At 50.4% G+C, this 14,923-nt stretch overlaps 1 protein-coding gene across 1 annotated transcript; it reads left to right on the forward strand.

The window, feature by feature from the left end:
* The first annotated feature begins 428 nt into the window (after positions 1 to 428).
* LOC120692938 (putative pentatricopeptide repeat-containing protein At3g49142) lies at positions 429 to 5,239 on the forward strand. The gene is made up of 2 exons (XM_039976322.1): positions 429 to 4,824; positions 4,924 to 5,239. Exon 1 carries the CDS (start codon positions 1,011 to 1,013, stop codon positions 3,102 to 3,104), a length of 2,094 nt encoding a protein of 697 aa, XP_039832256.1. The 5' UTR covers positions 429 to 1,010; the 3' UTR covers positions 3,105 to 4,824; positions 4,924 to 5,239.
* Positions 5,240 to 14,923: the final 9,684 nt, after the last annotated feature.

Here is a 14,923-nt window from a genome sequence, read left to right on the forward strand (position 1 = left end):
GCTAAAGATTTTGGGAGGGATAATCCATTTTAGCCCAAAATTATCTCACATATTTGGATGCACGAGGGATAATTTGAAGCTAAAAAGTCATCAAACAGGCTCTTGATCTATGAATGCTACTTCATCGGTTCGCGCTCCTTGCTTATCACAGTACTTATCAGTGAACAAGTGATTCAGCGGGCACCGCGCAGCGCAGGCGCGCACCGGCGGGCGGGGGCGTCTATTCGTCGTATTAAGGCCCTGTTTGGGACAGCGAGCGCCAGACGCGCTTCGCTTATACGCCAACGCGGACAAAACGTCGCTTCTCTGATTCTCCCCTGCACAGTTCAATCCTCCGCGTTTTGTGTTGGGTGCCATCGGGGAACGCGCGTCTGACGCGATTATTTCTGCGTTTCGCGTTTAATCGCCGCCAACGCTGTCCCAAACGGGCCCTAAGCGACTTCCCACGATCCCATCGCAGAAGCATCCTGCAGGGAAGATGAACAATGCCTCGCCGCCTCCGGCTCCAGCGACACCTCCGCCGCCGCACTCAACCGCCACCACGCTACCTGAGATTGCCTCTGCATCGCCTTCTCTTCGCCCCCGCCGCCGGCACCGCCCACCGGAGGTCCGGACCCGCCCAACCGACGATGCTCCCGCGCCGCCTCGCCCTCCGCCGGCACCCACCTCCACCGCCGGGCCGCCGCCACCCCCGGCCCTTCCTCTAGGTTCGGTGATCATGGAGCTCTCTCGAACCCCGGCAACCCCGAACCCTAAAGATTCGCCGCCTCCACTGCCACCATCGCCGGCGGTGACCTCACCGTCGGCCGCTCCGCCAACCTACCACCTCTCCTGGCCACCCCTCCTCCTTCCCTAGCTCGCCGCCGCCGCTCCGCCTCCCTCTGGCGCAAGGTTGAAGATGAACTGGAGGTGCGCCTTCTGCGACGGTCGCATCCCACTCGCGCGCGCGATAAATAGAATCCCCGCCGGCGGGCCGCGTTGCAACACAGCCGCGCGGCCGTGGATTGTGCATGCGGTCCAGCAGCGCCGCACCCGCGCCCAGATCAAATTGCTGCCCGCGCGCGGCGGCGCCCGCGTCAGCCGTCAGAGACGATCCGATGCACGCGTCGCGGAGCCACCTGCCCGCGACCGGCGACGCCGACGCCCTCATCCGCGTCGTGGCCGCCTGCCGCGCGCCCGCTCACCTCCCATCCCTCCGCGCCGCGCACGCGCGCCTCCTCCTGCTGCTCCACCCTTCCCACCCCGCCGGCGCGCCGGCCCGCGTCAAGCTCATCCAGGCCTACGCCGCCTGCTCCGCGCTCCCCGCGGCCCACGCCGTGCTCGACTCTCTGTGCTCCCCCGATCGCGGCGCCGCCACCACCACCATCTGCTTCAACGTCCTCATCCGCGCGTTCACCGCCGCCTCGCTCCACCGCGACGCGCTCCGCCTCTTCGCCTCCATGCGGCCGCGGGGCCCCGCCTGCTTCCCCGACCACTACACCTACCCGCTCGCGCTCAAGTCGTGCGCGGCGGCGAAGGACCTCCTCCTCGGCCTCCAGATCCACTCCGCCGTCGCCAAGCTCGGCCTGGACGCGAACCGCTACGTGGCGCACTCGGCGATCAGCATGTATGCACGGTGCGGCTGCCCGGAGGACGCGTACAGGGTATTCGAGGGAATGCAGAACCGGGATGTTGTCTCCTGGAACGCCATGATCTCTGGGTTCGCGCGCGCGGGTTTGTTCGAACGTGCTGTGGATGTTTTCAAGGAGTTTGTAGCGCTGCCTTGTTCAATCCCCGATGCTGGCACAATGGCAAGCATCTTGCCGGCTATGGGGAATGCCAAGGCAGAGGATATATTATTCGTCAGGAAAGTGTTTAACGAGATGCAGTTTAAAGAACTTATTTCTTGGAATGCAATGCTTGCTATATATGCCAACAATGAGTACCATGTTAAGGCTGTTGAGCTGTTCTTGTGGATGGAAAGGGATGGGGTCGAACCTGATTCACTGACTCTGGCAACAGTTCTTCCTCCCTGTGGGGAGCTCTCAGCATTTTCGGTGGGAAAACGGATCCACGAGATTATCAAGAGGAAAGGGATGCTCCCGAACTTGTTGCTTGAAAATGCTCTAACAGACATGTATGCCAGCTGTGGATGTTTGAAGGATGCTAGGGAGGTCTTTGATTCCATGAGTACACGGGATGTGATATCATGGACTTCAATCATATCTGCTTATGGAAAGCATGGTCATGGAAGTGAGGCTGTTGATCTTTTTGAGAAGATGCTAGGACAGGGTCTGGAACCAGACTCTATTGCCTTCGTTGCAGTTCTCGCAGCATGCAGCCATGCTGGCCTTTTGGATGTTGGAAAGCGCTACTTTGATTCCATGACTTGCAGGTATCACATCACTCCAAAAGCAGAGCACTATACTTGCATGGTGGACCTTCTCGGCCGTGCTGGATGTATAAATGAGGCATATGATTTCATCATGACGATGTCAATTGAGCCAAATGAAAGAGTCTGGGGAGCGTTATTACAAGCTTGCCGAATTCACTCCAATATGGACATTGGGCTTGTGGCAGCAGACAGTTTGTTCAGATTGGTACCTAAACAATCAGGATACTATGTGTTATTATCTAATATGTATGCTAGGGCTGGAAGATGGGCTGATGTTACATCAGTGAGAAGTGTCATGGCAAACAAGGGTATCAAGAAATTGCCTGGTGCTAGCATTGTTGAGCTAGGGGACCGGGTTCACACATTTCATATTGGCGATAGATGTCACCCACAATCCGAAATGATCTATCAGAAATTAGATGAGCTATTGGGAAGAATCAGGGGAATGGGTTATAACCCAGAGGTGGAAGCTACACTTCATGATGTTGAAGAAGAAGATAAGGAGGGTCACCTTTCAGTTCACAGTGAGAAATTGGCTATTGCATTTCTACTTATAAACACTAGTCCAGGGACGCCTATCAGGGTAACGATGAATCTCAGAACATGTGGTGATTGCCATCTTGCTGCAAAGCTGATTTCAACAATCACCAGTAGAGAGATTATCCTCAAAGATACCAATAGGATCCACCATATAGTACAAGGTGGTTGCTCTTGTGGGGACTACTGGTAAAGGATTTAGGAGTATCATATACTGCATTATTGTGAGTCAACCGTGGTTGTTTGAAGAGAAAGGATCTTTGCTCTTTCAAGCATGAAACCTCAATTCACCTTTCTCCCCCCATGTGCATGCTAGAATTAAATGGATGATAGTTGTCTGGACAGAATCTGTCACAGAATTGCAACAACTGTGCTCAACAGAGTAAAAACGAAAATAAAAACCTATATAGGCATGAGCACTTGACTTCCTCATCTGGTCGTTCCATGCAGCGAAATCAATCTAACAGAAAAACTAAACAGAAGTACACAAATCAAATATCAGCTTTCAATTGTTCAACTTTTGTGAAGCAGATGCGTATAACAGGTGGAGCCCAGGCATACAAGAACATTCACATTTGCCTGCTCGAGTGTATTTGCCTACCATCTTTCAACTGAACAAGAACCAGTGGAACAGAGATGTTCACGAAGCATGTAAGCAATGATATGACACTAATTTAGAGTTTCTACATAACGTCCCAACAAATCTAAGGAACAAGTGTCATGGAAGCTATTTCCCTATAGCCCATGCTCAGAAGCTACATGACTTTCTCAATCAGCATTCTAAGCAGTTCTCGCTTCGCTCCCAAGAAAAGCACATTGTGTATACATATGGCAGTCCTTTTGCAATAATGCATCCTACTAGATACTCAGGGGAGGCAAGCAGTTCTAGGAGTGAAAACTACAAAGATTTTATCATGTTTTCTGCACTAGGAATCCAAGGCATGCACTTATCTTTTCCATCGCTACTTTCTTGTCATGATTACACATGCCAGCTTGCAAATTGCTTTTCTAGCATTCCACGGTTAAGTACAAAAAACCACAGCATATATTTTAGTCATTTTATTATGTGAATTTATGAAAGTTGCAAAAATCATGTTCCATGAATAAATTACACATATTCTATATTTATGAGTACTTTTCAGCAAGGCATTTCTAAAAAGAAAAGGTAATTTTTGTAGCAAACTTTCTGCAATCACCCTTGCATTTATTTTATCTTGTGGCCTTAAAACATATGGAGTATAATGTCTAAAAATGGCCACATGAAAAAAGATGGTTTGTATCAGGTCAACAAACAAAGGTAGTGTGGGATTAGGGTGGAAAACTGGAAGCATATCTTCTAATTTTATCAGAGGAAGGATTTAAAGGGTAAATACTAAACAACATCATTAGCTGCATAAAGTAAGCTCTATTGCTGGTATGCAGATCACCTCCCTCCCAAACACCTAAAGTCCAAAGAGCCACCTTCGACGCAGAACTTAAACCTCCTCGGCTTCTCGCCCGACTTCCATTTACACTTGTTTGTAATGTCTTTTAAAAAAACGATCTGGAAATTAAAATTTCATTCTCCAGTATGATGATCACGCAGCTCACGTTGATGAGAAGGTAAGGTTGGTTCATCTGAGATCCAAGTCGAACTGGAATATCCATCACTTTCATGTAATTTTTTTTCTGACTGTAGGTTCCATAAATAAAGCTCACCTGTTGATCATTGATGCCATAAAAAAAGTTGTTAGTTTCTTTTGGTTCTTTTCGAGATAGTATATGTTCTGCCTTTTAATGCATGCCCGAATTTGGCATTATTTTGCTTATGTGAAAGCTAAATATACTTTCAGGTTCCTAAACTGATTATCCATTATGATTATGGGAAAAAGAAGCTGGCTATTGCAGGAGAAATCGTTTGATTTCCCTTGAAGGTATTGTACGGATTTGTGAATGATTACTCATGATTACATCTTTATATAACCAGAGTAGGCCCATGGGTTCTAACACATCTCGTTTAATGTTTCTTGTAGTTGTAGGCGGCGCATACTAGCAATCAGCTTACATGACAACACATATATTTTTTCTGAAGTAAAGACAACACATATAGCAGGGAGGCAGTATGGACGCCACACCGTCAATAAGGAACATCAAATCGAGATCATCGTTGTTGATACCTTTTTTTCCATCATCAATCTTCTACAACGTGTCCATTGTTTTATTGCACGGCCAGTTTAAGTTATCCAGGATCCTAGGATACACTGAAATGTACTATGGAGTATGAACTGCCAAGCTACAGAACTAGTACACAGTACAGTATTTGAACGAGTGAAAATGGCATTTTCTGTCTGTTCTATTGTCTATACGGACCATCCCAGCCCAGAGGGATATTCATCATGCTCTCTGATGCACCAATCCTGTAGCCTTCTTACTGTCAATCATTGACTACAGTCTACAGAACAAGCTTTGTGAATTGTGATGGCTTGAGGCATGAGCCTGTACTATTCGCCGCGCTGCAATGGCATAAGGCGTCGCCTGAACTGTTACCCTCCACGGCAACGGCGGCGCCGGCGGTTTTAGCGGCCACTGAGGCCCTCAGCATTTACAGGCACGCCACCATCTGCCTGAAGCCGCGCTGAGGACCAGCCGGGAGGAGCATCGATCAGCGGAGGTGCGCCGTCGTCAGCGCGGCGGGACGACCGCGGTCTCTCGCCGGCTCCGGTCAGCAAGCCGGCGGACGGCGTCGGGAAGGGCGGTGGCCTTTAGAGAGGGAGCGCATAATAAGCCTGGATGGTATTTGGTTCACCGACAGGGTGGACAGTATTTCATTTACCGTCCACACCTCGGGTGACGGAAACCGTCCGATCCGAGAAATGACGGAGGCGAGCGGGAGCGACGCGTGGCCCAGCCGTTTCTCGCAGTCGCAGTCGCAGCGCATGCGACGCCACGCTGCCGTCCTCGCGGCGCGCAAAGGTGAACGCGCGCGCGGCGCCGGCCGTGAGCCCGCCGCCCCGCCGTGCGGGCAAGGTCCTGCATACACAATGGGGTGGGAGAGGGAGGAGATGCCGGGCATGGAGGAGCTGTCCTTGACTCCTTGTAAAGGGACGACGAGGCGAGGCAATCCTGCTGCTGGCAGGCACCGCGGGTTGGCTCTGGCTTGATGAGCTCCATCGGCCACTGACTGGTTTCGTTTCTTGTGAAAGGGAGCAGACCAGTTTACTGTTGTCAAGAGGCACCGGCGGTGACTGGACAAGCTACCACGGCGAAGACTGTGTATTTCCATGGTGATGGTGCTGGCTACTTGGCTCTGGAAGCCTGCTGGAAGTAGAAAGCAAAATAGTCAAACTCATCCCTCAACTTTGCCCCAAGGTTCAAATTAGTCCCTGAAGTATCAAATAGACCGTCCAAGTCCTTTAAGTTTTCTTGCTGGGTCAAAATGATCCCTAAGTTGACATGCCATGCCACATGTTTGTGCCACGTCAGCATTAGATACTCGTATATTAGTTAGCATGTAGAAATTGTCTTTTCTACACCTTATTTTCAATACGGCTATTGTAGCTATGTATAAAATTGATATAATAAAACTTGGTCAGTTGGTCTTCATTTGCCGAGACCTTCGATATTAATGCTAACAAATCATATTATTGTTCATCGAATATATTTCAGATTGAGAAGAAATATAGAATGGTTATTATTCATCTCTGGTACATTTTTGTGCATTGAACATCTCGATTTTATTCAGTTCTTGCTTGAAAGCACGTTTTGATCCCTCTCATATCACAAAAAAAATCATAAATACAAATATGAATTATTATGATGTCATTATATTTGTCCGATGATTCACAAGCAACCCTATATATGATGGGCATCTAGTAATCTATTGATTTTACATCAAGTATCATTTCTAATTTCACTAAACAAGAGGTGAAAGATACAATGCCAACAAGCTAACCATCCAAGGATGCCTATAGCTGACATGGCATGAACATGTGGCGTGCCACATTAGCACAGGGACTATTTTGACCCAACAAGAAGACTTGAAGGACTTAGATGGCCGATTTGATACTTAAGGAACTAAAATGACCTTTGGGACAAAGTTGAGGTATTTGGCTATTTCGCCGAAGAAGAACGGCGTTCGCACAACTGGGACCTCGAACTGACTCTCTGTTCTGACTTCTGATTGCCGGCTTGCCGCACGCCCACAGCCCACAGAGAACACTTCTCCTTCGCAGATCGTATAACTGCACCATATCGATGCCATAGGAGTGATCAGAAAACCGCGAAGGACGAAGGTGCAACTTCATCAGCAAAGTTTCGAAGATTATTCTGCCGCCTTGTGAACAAGCCGCTTCGTCGCCGTCGAGTTGGTCCTGTCCTCGTCGACGCACCTCCTCAGCTGCCTTCATCTGAGGCATATGGCCTCAGGCGTAGCCATCGTCAAGCTTTGGACTCTCTCTCTCGGCCGTCAAGCCAGTAAAGCGAGGGGCGGTGCTCCTGATGCACCGACTCGGTGAGCTTGGCACGCCTCTACCCTTGGCGGCTTCGGCAGAGTAAGCGGTGGAGAATTTGTTTCGAGAAGAACCTCAGCCGCACCACATGAACGCCTTGTAGAACATGTTTCTAATGTTGAAGAACAAGAGTAAGGGCTCTCCTTTCGTGGGATGGAGCGATGACTGAGGGCTACGCTTTAAGCCAGTTGTTTAGGTCGTGCGGAATGTGAGTAGTTCATGTTTTAGTTTATCTTTCGGGTTGTGTTTAACTGGCATGCCGGCTTGTGTTTACCTGGAGTCTGTTCTATTTGGGTTGTAACCGAACACTGTACAAATTTTTTCTTCGTCTTAATACAATTACAATGATACGCTACGCGCGAGAAAAAAAAGTGCAACTCAGACAGGAAGAGGACGGCAAACTTCAGACACAGTACGAAGCTTTGATTGCAGCCGATTCCACTCACAATGCAAAGCCGATTGCGGCTTTCATCGGTACGCTCATCCTTCCAACCGGGAGATTCGTCGCCCAGGACGTCGTTTTTGACGCCCATCTTATGAGCCGCCTCGTCGCGTGCCGCTCCGCACGCCGCCCCGTGCACGCAGGCTCGCCATGGATGCGGCGAAATCTGCTGCTGCCGGTCAAACTTGTACGCTTCGCATCGTAAAACATCCGGCGCAGTACTTGCGGCAACATAGGGAGCGGTGGCCGGGGCTAGCGGTGCCGCGGTGCGCGAGAACGTGCCGGTGCGGCGAGGCCCTCGCCCCTCGGCAAGGTTACGACCTGTGTCCTGCTCGTCGTCGTCGGGAGCGGCAAATCCCAGCCGGCCGGAACTGGTCAGGCTGCATAGATTGGAGGCGCCTCCCTTCCGCGCCGCAGGACTACCGCGTTCTGTCACTCCCGGCAGCCCTCCACAGCCGGCGGACGGCGGCGGGAGGTGCAGCGTCCGCGGCGACGGGGAACCGGGGGTGGTCGGTATTTGGCCTACCGTCCGGAGTGGACGGTATTTCATTTACCGTCCACCCGAGCCTCATAAACCGTCGGATTGGAAAGGACCAGCAGGATGCGAGCTGGCGTAGGCGAGCGTTTAGTCGCGTGGGCCGATTGACGACTCTGGGCCCAGTTTAGTGCCTCGGCCCAGAAAAGCCTATCATTTTCTCGCGCGATCGAGGCAGCTCCGTCTTCGCGGCCACCGGCCAGCGGCCAGCCCGCGCGCGGCGGCACGGTGCTGGTTGGTATTGGTAAGCCCGCCGCCGTCCAAGTGCAGCAACACGGAGGTGAGGCGGTGCAGCAGACGGAGGGGACGAAGGCCATGATGGAACTGGCCACCTGAGTGACCTGACCACGAGCGGCGGCAGCGGCTACTACGCCGGCGTTGACTCGACAAGACGACAATCCAGCATCCAGGAGGCTACGACGTCGAGCACACTTATCAGAACATGTCTGCTCCTGATTATATTTGCATACCATCTGTCCATCTCCCAACTGAATGAGCACCCGCGGAACAGAGATTTTCAGAAGGCATGGAAGATATGAGGTAACGCTACTTCGCAATGCTATACTTTCTGTAGTTCGAAGTCCCACAAACATTAGGCATAAACTAACTAAACTAAATGTTACAGGACTTTTCCGATTGAGATTCCAAGCAGTTGTCTAATGCATCCAACTAAATATTGTCTGTCCGGGAAGACACCGGTACTAGTCTAGGAGCACTGGCGAATATAGAATTTGGATTTAGGGGTCTTATCTTCCTCTTGTTCCTCCCCCTCTCTTTTTCTTCTTCTTCCTCATTTTTTCTCTTCCTACTTTTGATTCGTGGTTGAAATTTGTAGGAGGGCTTTGGGGGGCTCTATGGGTTGCATAGGAGTAGGGGGGCTGGAGCACCCCCGGGCCCCGGCTCCACCGCTGTCTAGGAGTGAGAACCTGAAGAAAACCTGTAGAAGTGTAGATGTCTACTGCAGAAATCCAAGGCTCCTGATGATATTTGCAGAAATCCAACTAAATATCGCTTCTGAACTTCCTCCCAACTTTACTGTGCTCGTTTAAATAAGCTAACTGCAGAAATCATGCTAGCTTGCAAATGGTGCTTGATTTTGCATTCCTTGATTAAGTCCAAAAAGATAGCACAGCACATGTTTTTTAGTACTCTGTGAGTCCGTCCCAATGGATGTTTATACAAGAAACTTAGTACATTTATTTGAACTTTTCAGCTCAAGGTTAACTCATCATCATTTGTCATCTGCCTTACTCAAACGACACACACACATGCATTCTTTATTTTCTGGACAAGGTTCATGATGTTGTTAAGCTCTTGGATTGAAAAAGGAACCAGAGGCGGGATTGTGATGAATGGCAACTGGTGGCTGAGCCGTGAAGATTAGCTTGCTAGGATACAGTACAACACGTGGTTTAAAATAAAGAAGGGCATCTATTTAAAAGAAAAGGGAATGTAAGCAATTGGACCCTTCTGTTTGAAAGCCAATAATATACACACTGCTCTCATCATGTTGCTATTATGATATTCCTACAGATTATTAGCTTTTGAGGAAAGATACGAATAAGTGCGAAGCTTTCCAATTATTGAGCTAAATTTTGAACAACTTCTTCTTTACCCAAATGAAATTATGAGATCAAGGTGCCTTTTGTGTAAATATATCAGGGAAGGAATTAAGCATGATACTACTGCCTCGTCAGCTCCCACTTGTCCTTGTTCTATGTAGTAGCCTCTAAAGGGGGCATACTAATCACTTTTTATAGGTAGCAGCTTGGTGTTATCAGCTTATTCAATGCATCATAGGCTCATAGCCTTTATTTCGATCATTCAACAAAATTTCTAACCGCTTTTCACCCGATATATACTGCATTAAAACTTTATACGTGCAGAAAGCCAAGAAATGATATGCTTTTATAATTTGGATGCATACACTTTGTATTAGTACTAGGAAAAAGAATCTAAGCCTGAATTAACATCACTATCACATTCATGATCATGGTTGAAGCCGACCGCTAGAAACACATCCAGCATTTATTATGCCGGAAAAAAATCAAGTGGTAGTTTTGTGCTCTTGTCAATCATTTTGGACATCGCTTCCTCTTCCTGTCTATGAATCAGTTGAAAAAATCAGCAAGATAATAATGACTACTCCTATCTGAAAGAACAACAGGAAGCGTATCTGTTGCTTTTATGGTTCTGATATATTTTCATCTGACCACCTTTTCTGCCCTGCTGCTACTCTAAATCAGTCTGAGTGCCCTTCATTCGCATCTGTGTTCATCTGTTTACTGCTCTTTATGTTTTACCTTGTGCTTTATCTTCTACGGATGAGTTCTGCATAGTTATTAATACTGGAAAAAATGATTTAGCAACAAGCTGATCCTTATGTAGTATATGTTGTTTGAAAATCACATCCCACATTGTTGGATCAAAACTAACATAGATCAAATCACATCCTCTAATGCGACAGCAGAAATGCAGGGACAATTTTTTGTATGCCTGCCGGAATTCAGGCCCCAAGTATGTTTATTGATGTACAATTCAAGCACCAATTATGCCGTCGTCACAACGAGCTTCCAGCTTAGTCAGACAGTTCAGATATCTTTAGGATGCAGAGGCACTTCAGCAAGGTTCCCGATCCACACCACCTGTGAGCGAACATGATCTGATTTCTTGATGATATCCCAACAGAACGAAAAGCAAATCCGGCGAATACAAAACCCCGTGGACCAGTGGCGCGCGTGTGGATGTCTCCATTAAAGAAAAACTCAAAGAAAGGTTTAAAATTGAATCAGAAGCAACGACCTACCGAGGTGGGTCATGCAGGCCGAGACGAAGTGGCACGCGGTGCCGCAGCTTTTCGCGGCGTGCCCCTGCTGCCCGGCTATGCCCCCGTGAAAGGCGTCCGCTGCGACGCAGCACTCGCGGTGCATGCGATGTCTCACCCGATCCAATAATTGGCCGGCCGGCGAGCTCCTCCTGCCTGCCCAATACATTAGGTGGAGCCGTGGAGCCGTGGAGGACGCGCAGGTGCGACGTCCTGGTTTTCCTCACGGACTCCGGGTCAGGAGCCCGGCACGACCGGACCAAACGTGCCGTGCGCGTGCGTGCGTGCCTGTGAGCGTGTGTGCGCGCGCGCGCTGGTCTGTCGTGCGATGCATGGTATTGTAATTGGAGAGGGGAGCAGAAAGTGCGACGTCGACGTTCTGATATGTGTGTGTGAGAGAGAGAGATCGGTGTGTTGGTCACGCACCTTTCGTTGCCGTGGTTGATACTTCACCGTGTCGAGGTGGCGTCTCGCCGGCCTTGCTTATGCTGGAGGGGATCAATTAGCAGTAGGCATTACGTTAAACACTGGCCGGGGTCGCCGTGCTATGCGGCTGTGTGGGGGTAGTTACGGCGAGAGCTTGTGGGAGATGCTACTCGCTGTTACTTCAACACATCGCTTTACTTGGGACCTTGTCTTTACTTGGACCCTGTCCAGACAAGGAGATGTGATCTGACAAAGAACCACCGGAATCTTTGCGGTTACTGTGCTCTAGCTCGTCCTCTTCCTTCGAACGATAGATCCTAGTAATCTTATGGTGCACGATCAGTGGATCATCATAACCCCTGATGCTGATCGGACACATGACGCATGCTGGAGGCAGTACAAAATCTGGAACGAGCTGTACAAGCTGTTGGCGTAAAAAGAAAAAAGGAAGAAGGAAAAGCGTAGCAAGTTCTTTTTTTTAAAAAAAAAGAGGCGTAGCAAGTCTTCGCTAGTAAGTTTCGTGTTGCTAGTCCAGTCTCCTTTGCTTGCCGTCTTAGAATGCGTTTAATTAGTTGATCAGTCTTTCAAAATGTTGACCACCAATACACTGATTTTAGCGTACACAGGTACACAGGTGCGCACCTGGCAGCACAGCTAGGCCTGCTAATGGGTTGGGTTGAAATGAGTTTTATGGGGTGGGTTTTGAAATGGAGTGTGTTTGAATAATTTAAAATGAGTTGTATTAGTTAATGGGGTGGGTCGGGGCGGGTTCTATATAAATGCGGGCTGGGGCGGGTTGGGTGGGTTGAAATGGATACTTTTTACAAAATAGTATAACTATATATAAATGTGGGTCCCACGTGAGAGCTGGACTCTGAAATTAAAACCACGTGTTTATATCAGAAAATTTTATCGAAATTGACTGTATTTTGTTGGAGATGACTCAGTACGACTGGCAGCTATTTTGTGCAAAGCAGTGTGGCTAGAACTACCTGTGGGCCCCACATGAAGAGCCGGACTCTGGAATTAAAACATCGTGTTCACACTATAAAATTTTATCGAAATTGACTGAAATTTGTTGGAGATGACTCAGTACGACTGGCAGCTACTCTGTGCAAAGCAGCGTGGCTAGAACTACACGTGGACTTCACATCAAGAGCCGGACCCTAGAATTAAAACCTCGCGTTCACACTATAAAATTTTATCGAAATTGACTGAAATTTGTTGGAGATGACTCAGTACGACTGGCAGCTACTCTGTGCAAAGCAGCGTGGCTAGAACTACACGTGCGCTCCACATCAAGAGCCGGACCCTAGAATTAAAATCTCGCGTTCACACTATAAAATTTTATCGAAATTGACTGAAATTTGTTGGAGATGACTCAGTACGACTGGCAGCTACTCTGTGCAAAATAGCGTGGCTAGAACTATACGTGGGCTCCACATCAAGAGCCGGACCCTGGAATTAAAACCTCGCGTTCACACTATAAAATTTTATCGAAATTGACTGAAATTTTTAGAGATGAGTCAATATGACTGACAAATACTCTGTGCAAAGTAGTGTGGCTAGACATATATGTGGTCCCCACATTAAGTGTAGAACCACTAAATTCCTCTGTATAGTAGAACACATGGGTTTTTATGGGTTACCCGCTTATAATGGGGCGGGTTGGTTAGAGTTGAGAAATTAACTAATTGAGTTGGGTGGAGTTGGGTATCTAAATATATTAATTTTGGGTGGAATTGGGTACGGTGCGGGTTCCAACCCATTATCAGGACTAAGCACAGCGACGGCCAACCGCTCGGCCGCCGCCCCACACCCCACACAACCGATTTCAGCGAAGCATCCACGGCCGGCAGGTGAAACCAAATCCCGCTGGCTCATCAGCAGCTCGCGCGCGGCCCCGCCCACCGCCGCCGGACGCGTGCCGTGACCGGCGACCTGCTGTGCGTCGCGGGCGCGTGCAGGTGTTTCTGCGATCGGTATCCGGAGTACTGTCATGTATAACACCGACTACTCCCGTCCTGCAAGTTCTGCAACGCGACGCCGACGCGCGCGCACGGGGCCGACTACGGAGTACCGCGGCGACAGCAACCGGGCGTTCGGGGAGAGGCGGATGGCAACCTTGCAGCCACACCATCCATCCCCTTCCTCCCTTGATCCCTTCCCCTCCCGCTCGTGCATGCCGCCCGCCGGCCACCCACAATGATTTGCCATGCACGTACGACACACGCCGTTGCGACCGAGCAGTCCCCGGACGGTTGAGCCGTCGCTGCGGGCGGGCGCCACGAGATCGACGCGACCGTGTGCTCCTGGCTCTGGCTGCACGGCGGCGATCCGCCTGGGACCGGTCCTGACCGATCTTTTGGGGCGCTGCAGTTGAATTAATCACCGCGCCGCCGTCCCTGAGGTCGCCGTTGCCGCGGCGTTCGTGGAGGGAAGGCGGGGCGCGTGGCGCGTGGTTGGACCTGGACTTGGGCGCCCGCGCCGCGCCGCGCACTGTGGATCGTTGGTCGGTGCGGCGCGACCGCGCGAGTGTGTCGGTGGCCGGGCGATGAGGCGAGGGCGAGGCCGCCCCGCGCGCTGGCGTGGACGGAGGGCGTGGAGCTCCCACGCCACGTGCGAGCCATGGCCCGGTCAGGTGCGCGGTCGGGAGCCGAGGTGTGCGGGAATCTTTTTTGTTTGGGGGCCCCCGAGAACGAGAACAAGGCCGGCAACAACAACGTACTCACAGTAGGCAGGGCAGCCCATCACTTGAGCTCAAGCCGACAAGTCCAATCCGCTGATAATTGCGTACGTACATGCTTGGCGATCTGAATCCGTCCGAGATTAATTTCAGAGGATCTCGGCTTGGAGTCCACAGCAGCTCGCGCGCGGCTCAGGATGTATGCAGGTGCGGGCCGGCCTGGTTGCCTGCAACTGCCACTATGCAAAAACACATTTTCAAACACCTGTCACAGCCCGCATTTTACAAATAGGCCTTAAATGTACAGCCCGCTAAGTGTAGTGGGTTCTGCAGGCCAGCCCGCCTTTCTTTTCCCTGCCCTTCTCTTCCTTTTCCCTTCCCTGTGCATCGGGGGCTCGGGGCGCATACGCATCGGCATCGTGCCTTGCGCGCCGCCGCCGCCGCCCCCTCCCTCCTGCTGCAGTCCGCGCCGCCTCCTCCCTCCCTCTTGCAGTCCGCGCCGCCCCCTCCCTCACTCTGGCGATGCAGAACTCCGCAAAATCCCCGGTGCCGCCCTCCCTCCCTCCCTCCCTCCCTCCCCAGCAGTCTGCGCGGCTACCCTTGCATCTGTGC

Source organism: Panicum virgatum, chromosome 9N (genome assembly GCF_016808335.1).
Source record: "Panicum virgatum strain AP13 chromosome 9N, P.virgatum_v5, whole genome shotgun sequence".
In the NCBI taxonomy this organism is placed as follows: domain Eukaryota; kingdom Viridiplantae; phylum Streptophyta; class Magnoliopsida; order Poales; family Poaceae; genus Panicum; species Panicum virgatum.

Excerpts from the sequence above, each read along its gene's own strand:
- LOC120692938 (XM_039976322.1), top strand. The coding sequence starts at position 1,011 with ATGCGGTCCAGCAGCGCCGCACCCGCGCCCAGATCAAATTGCTGCCCG.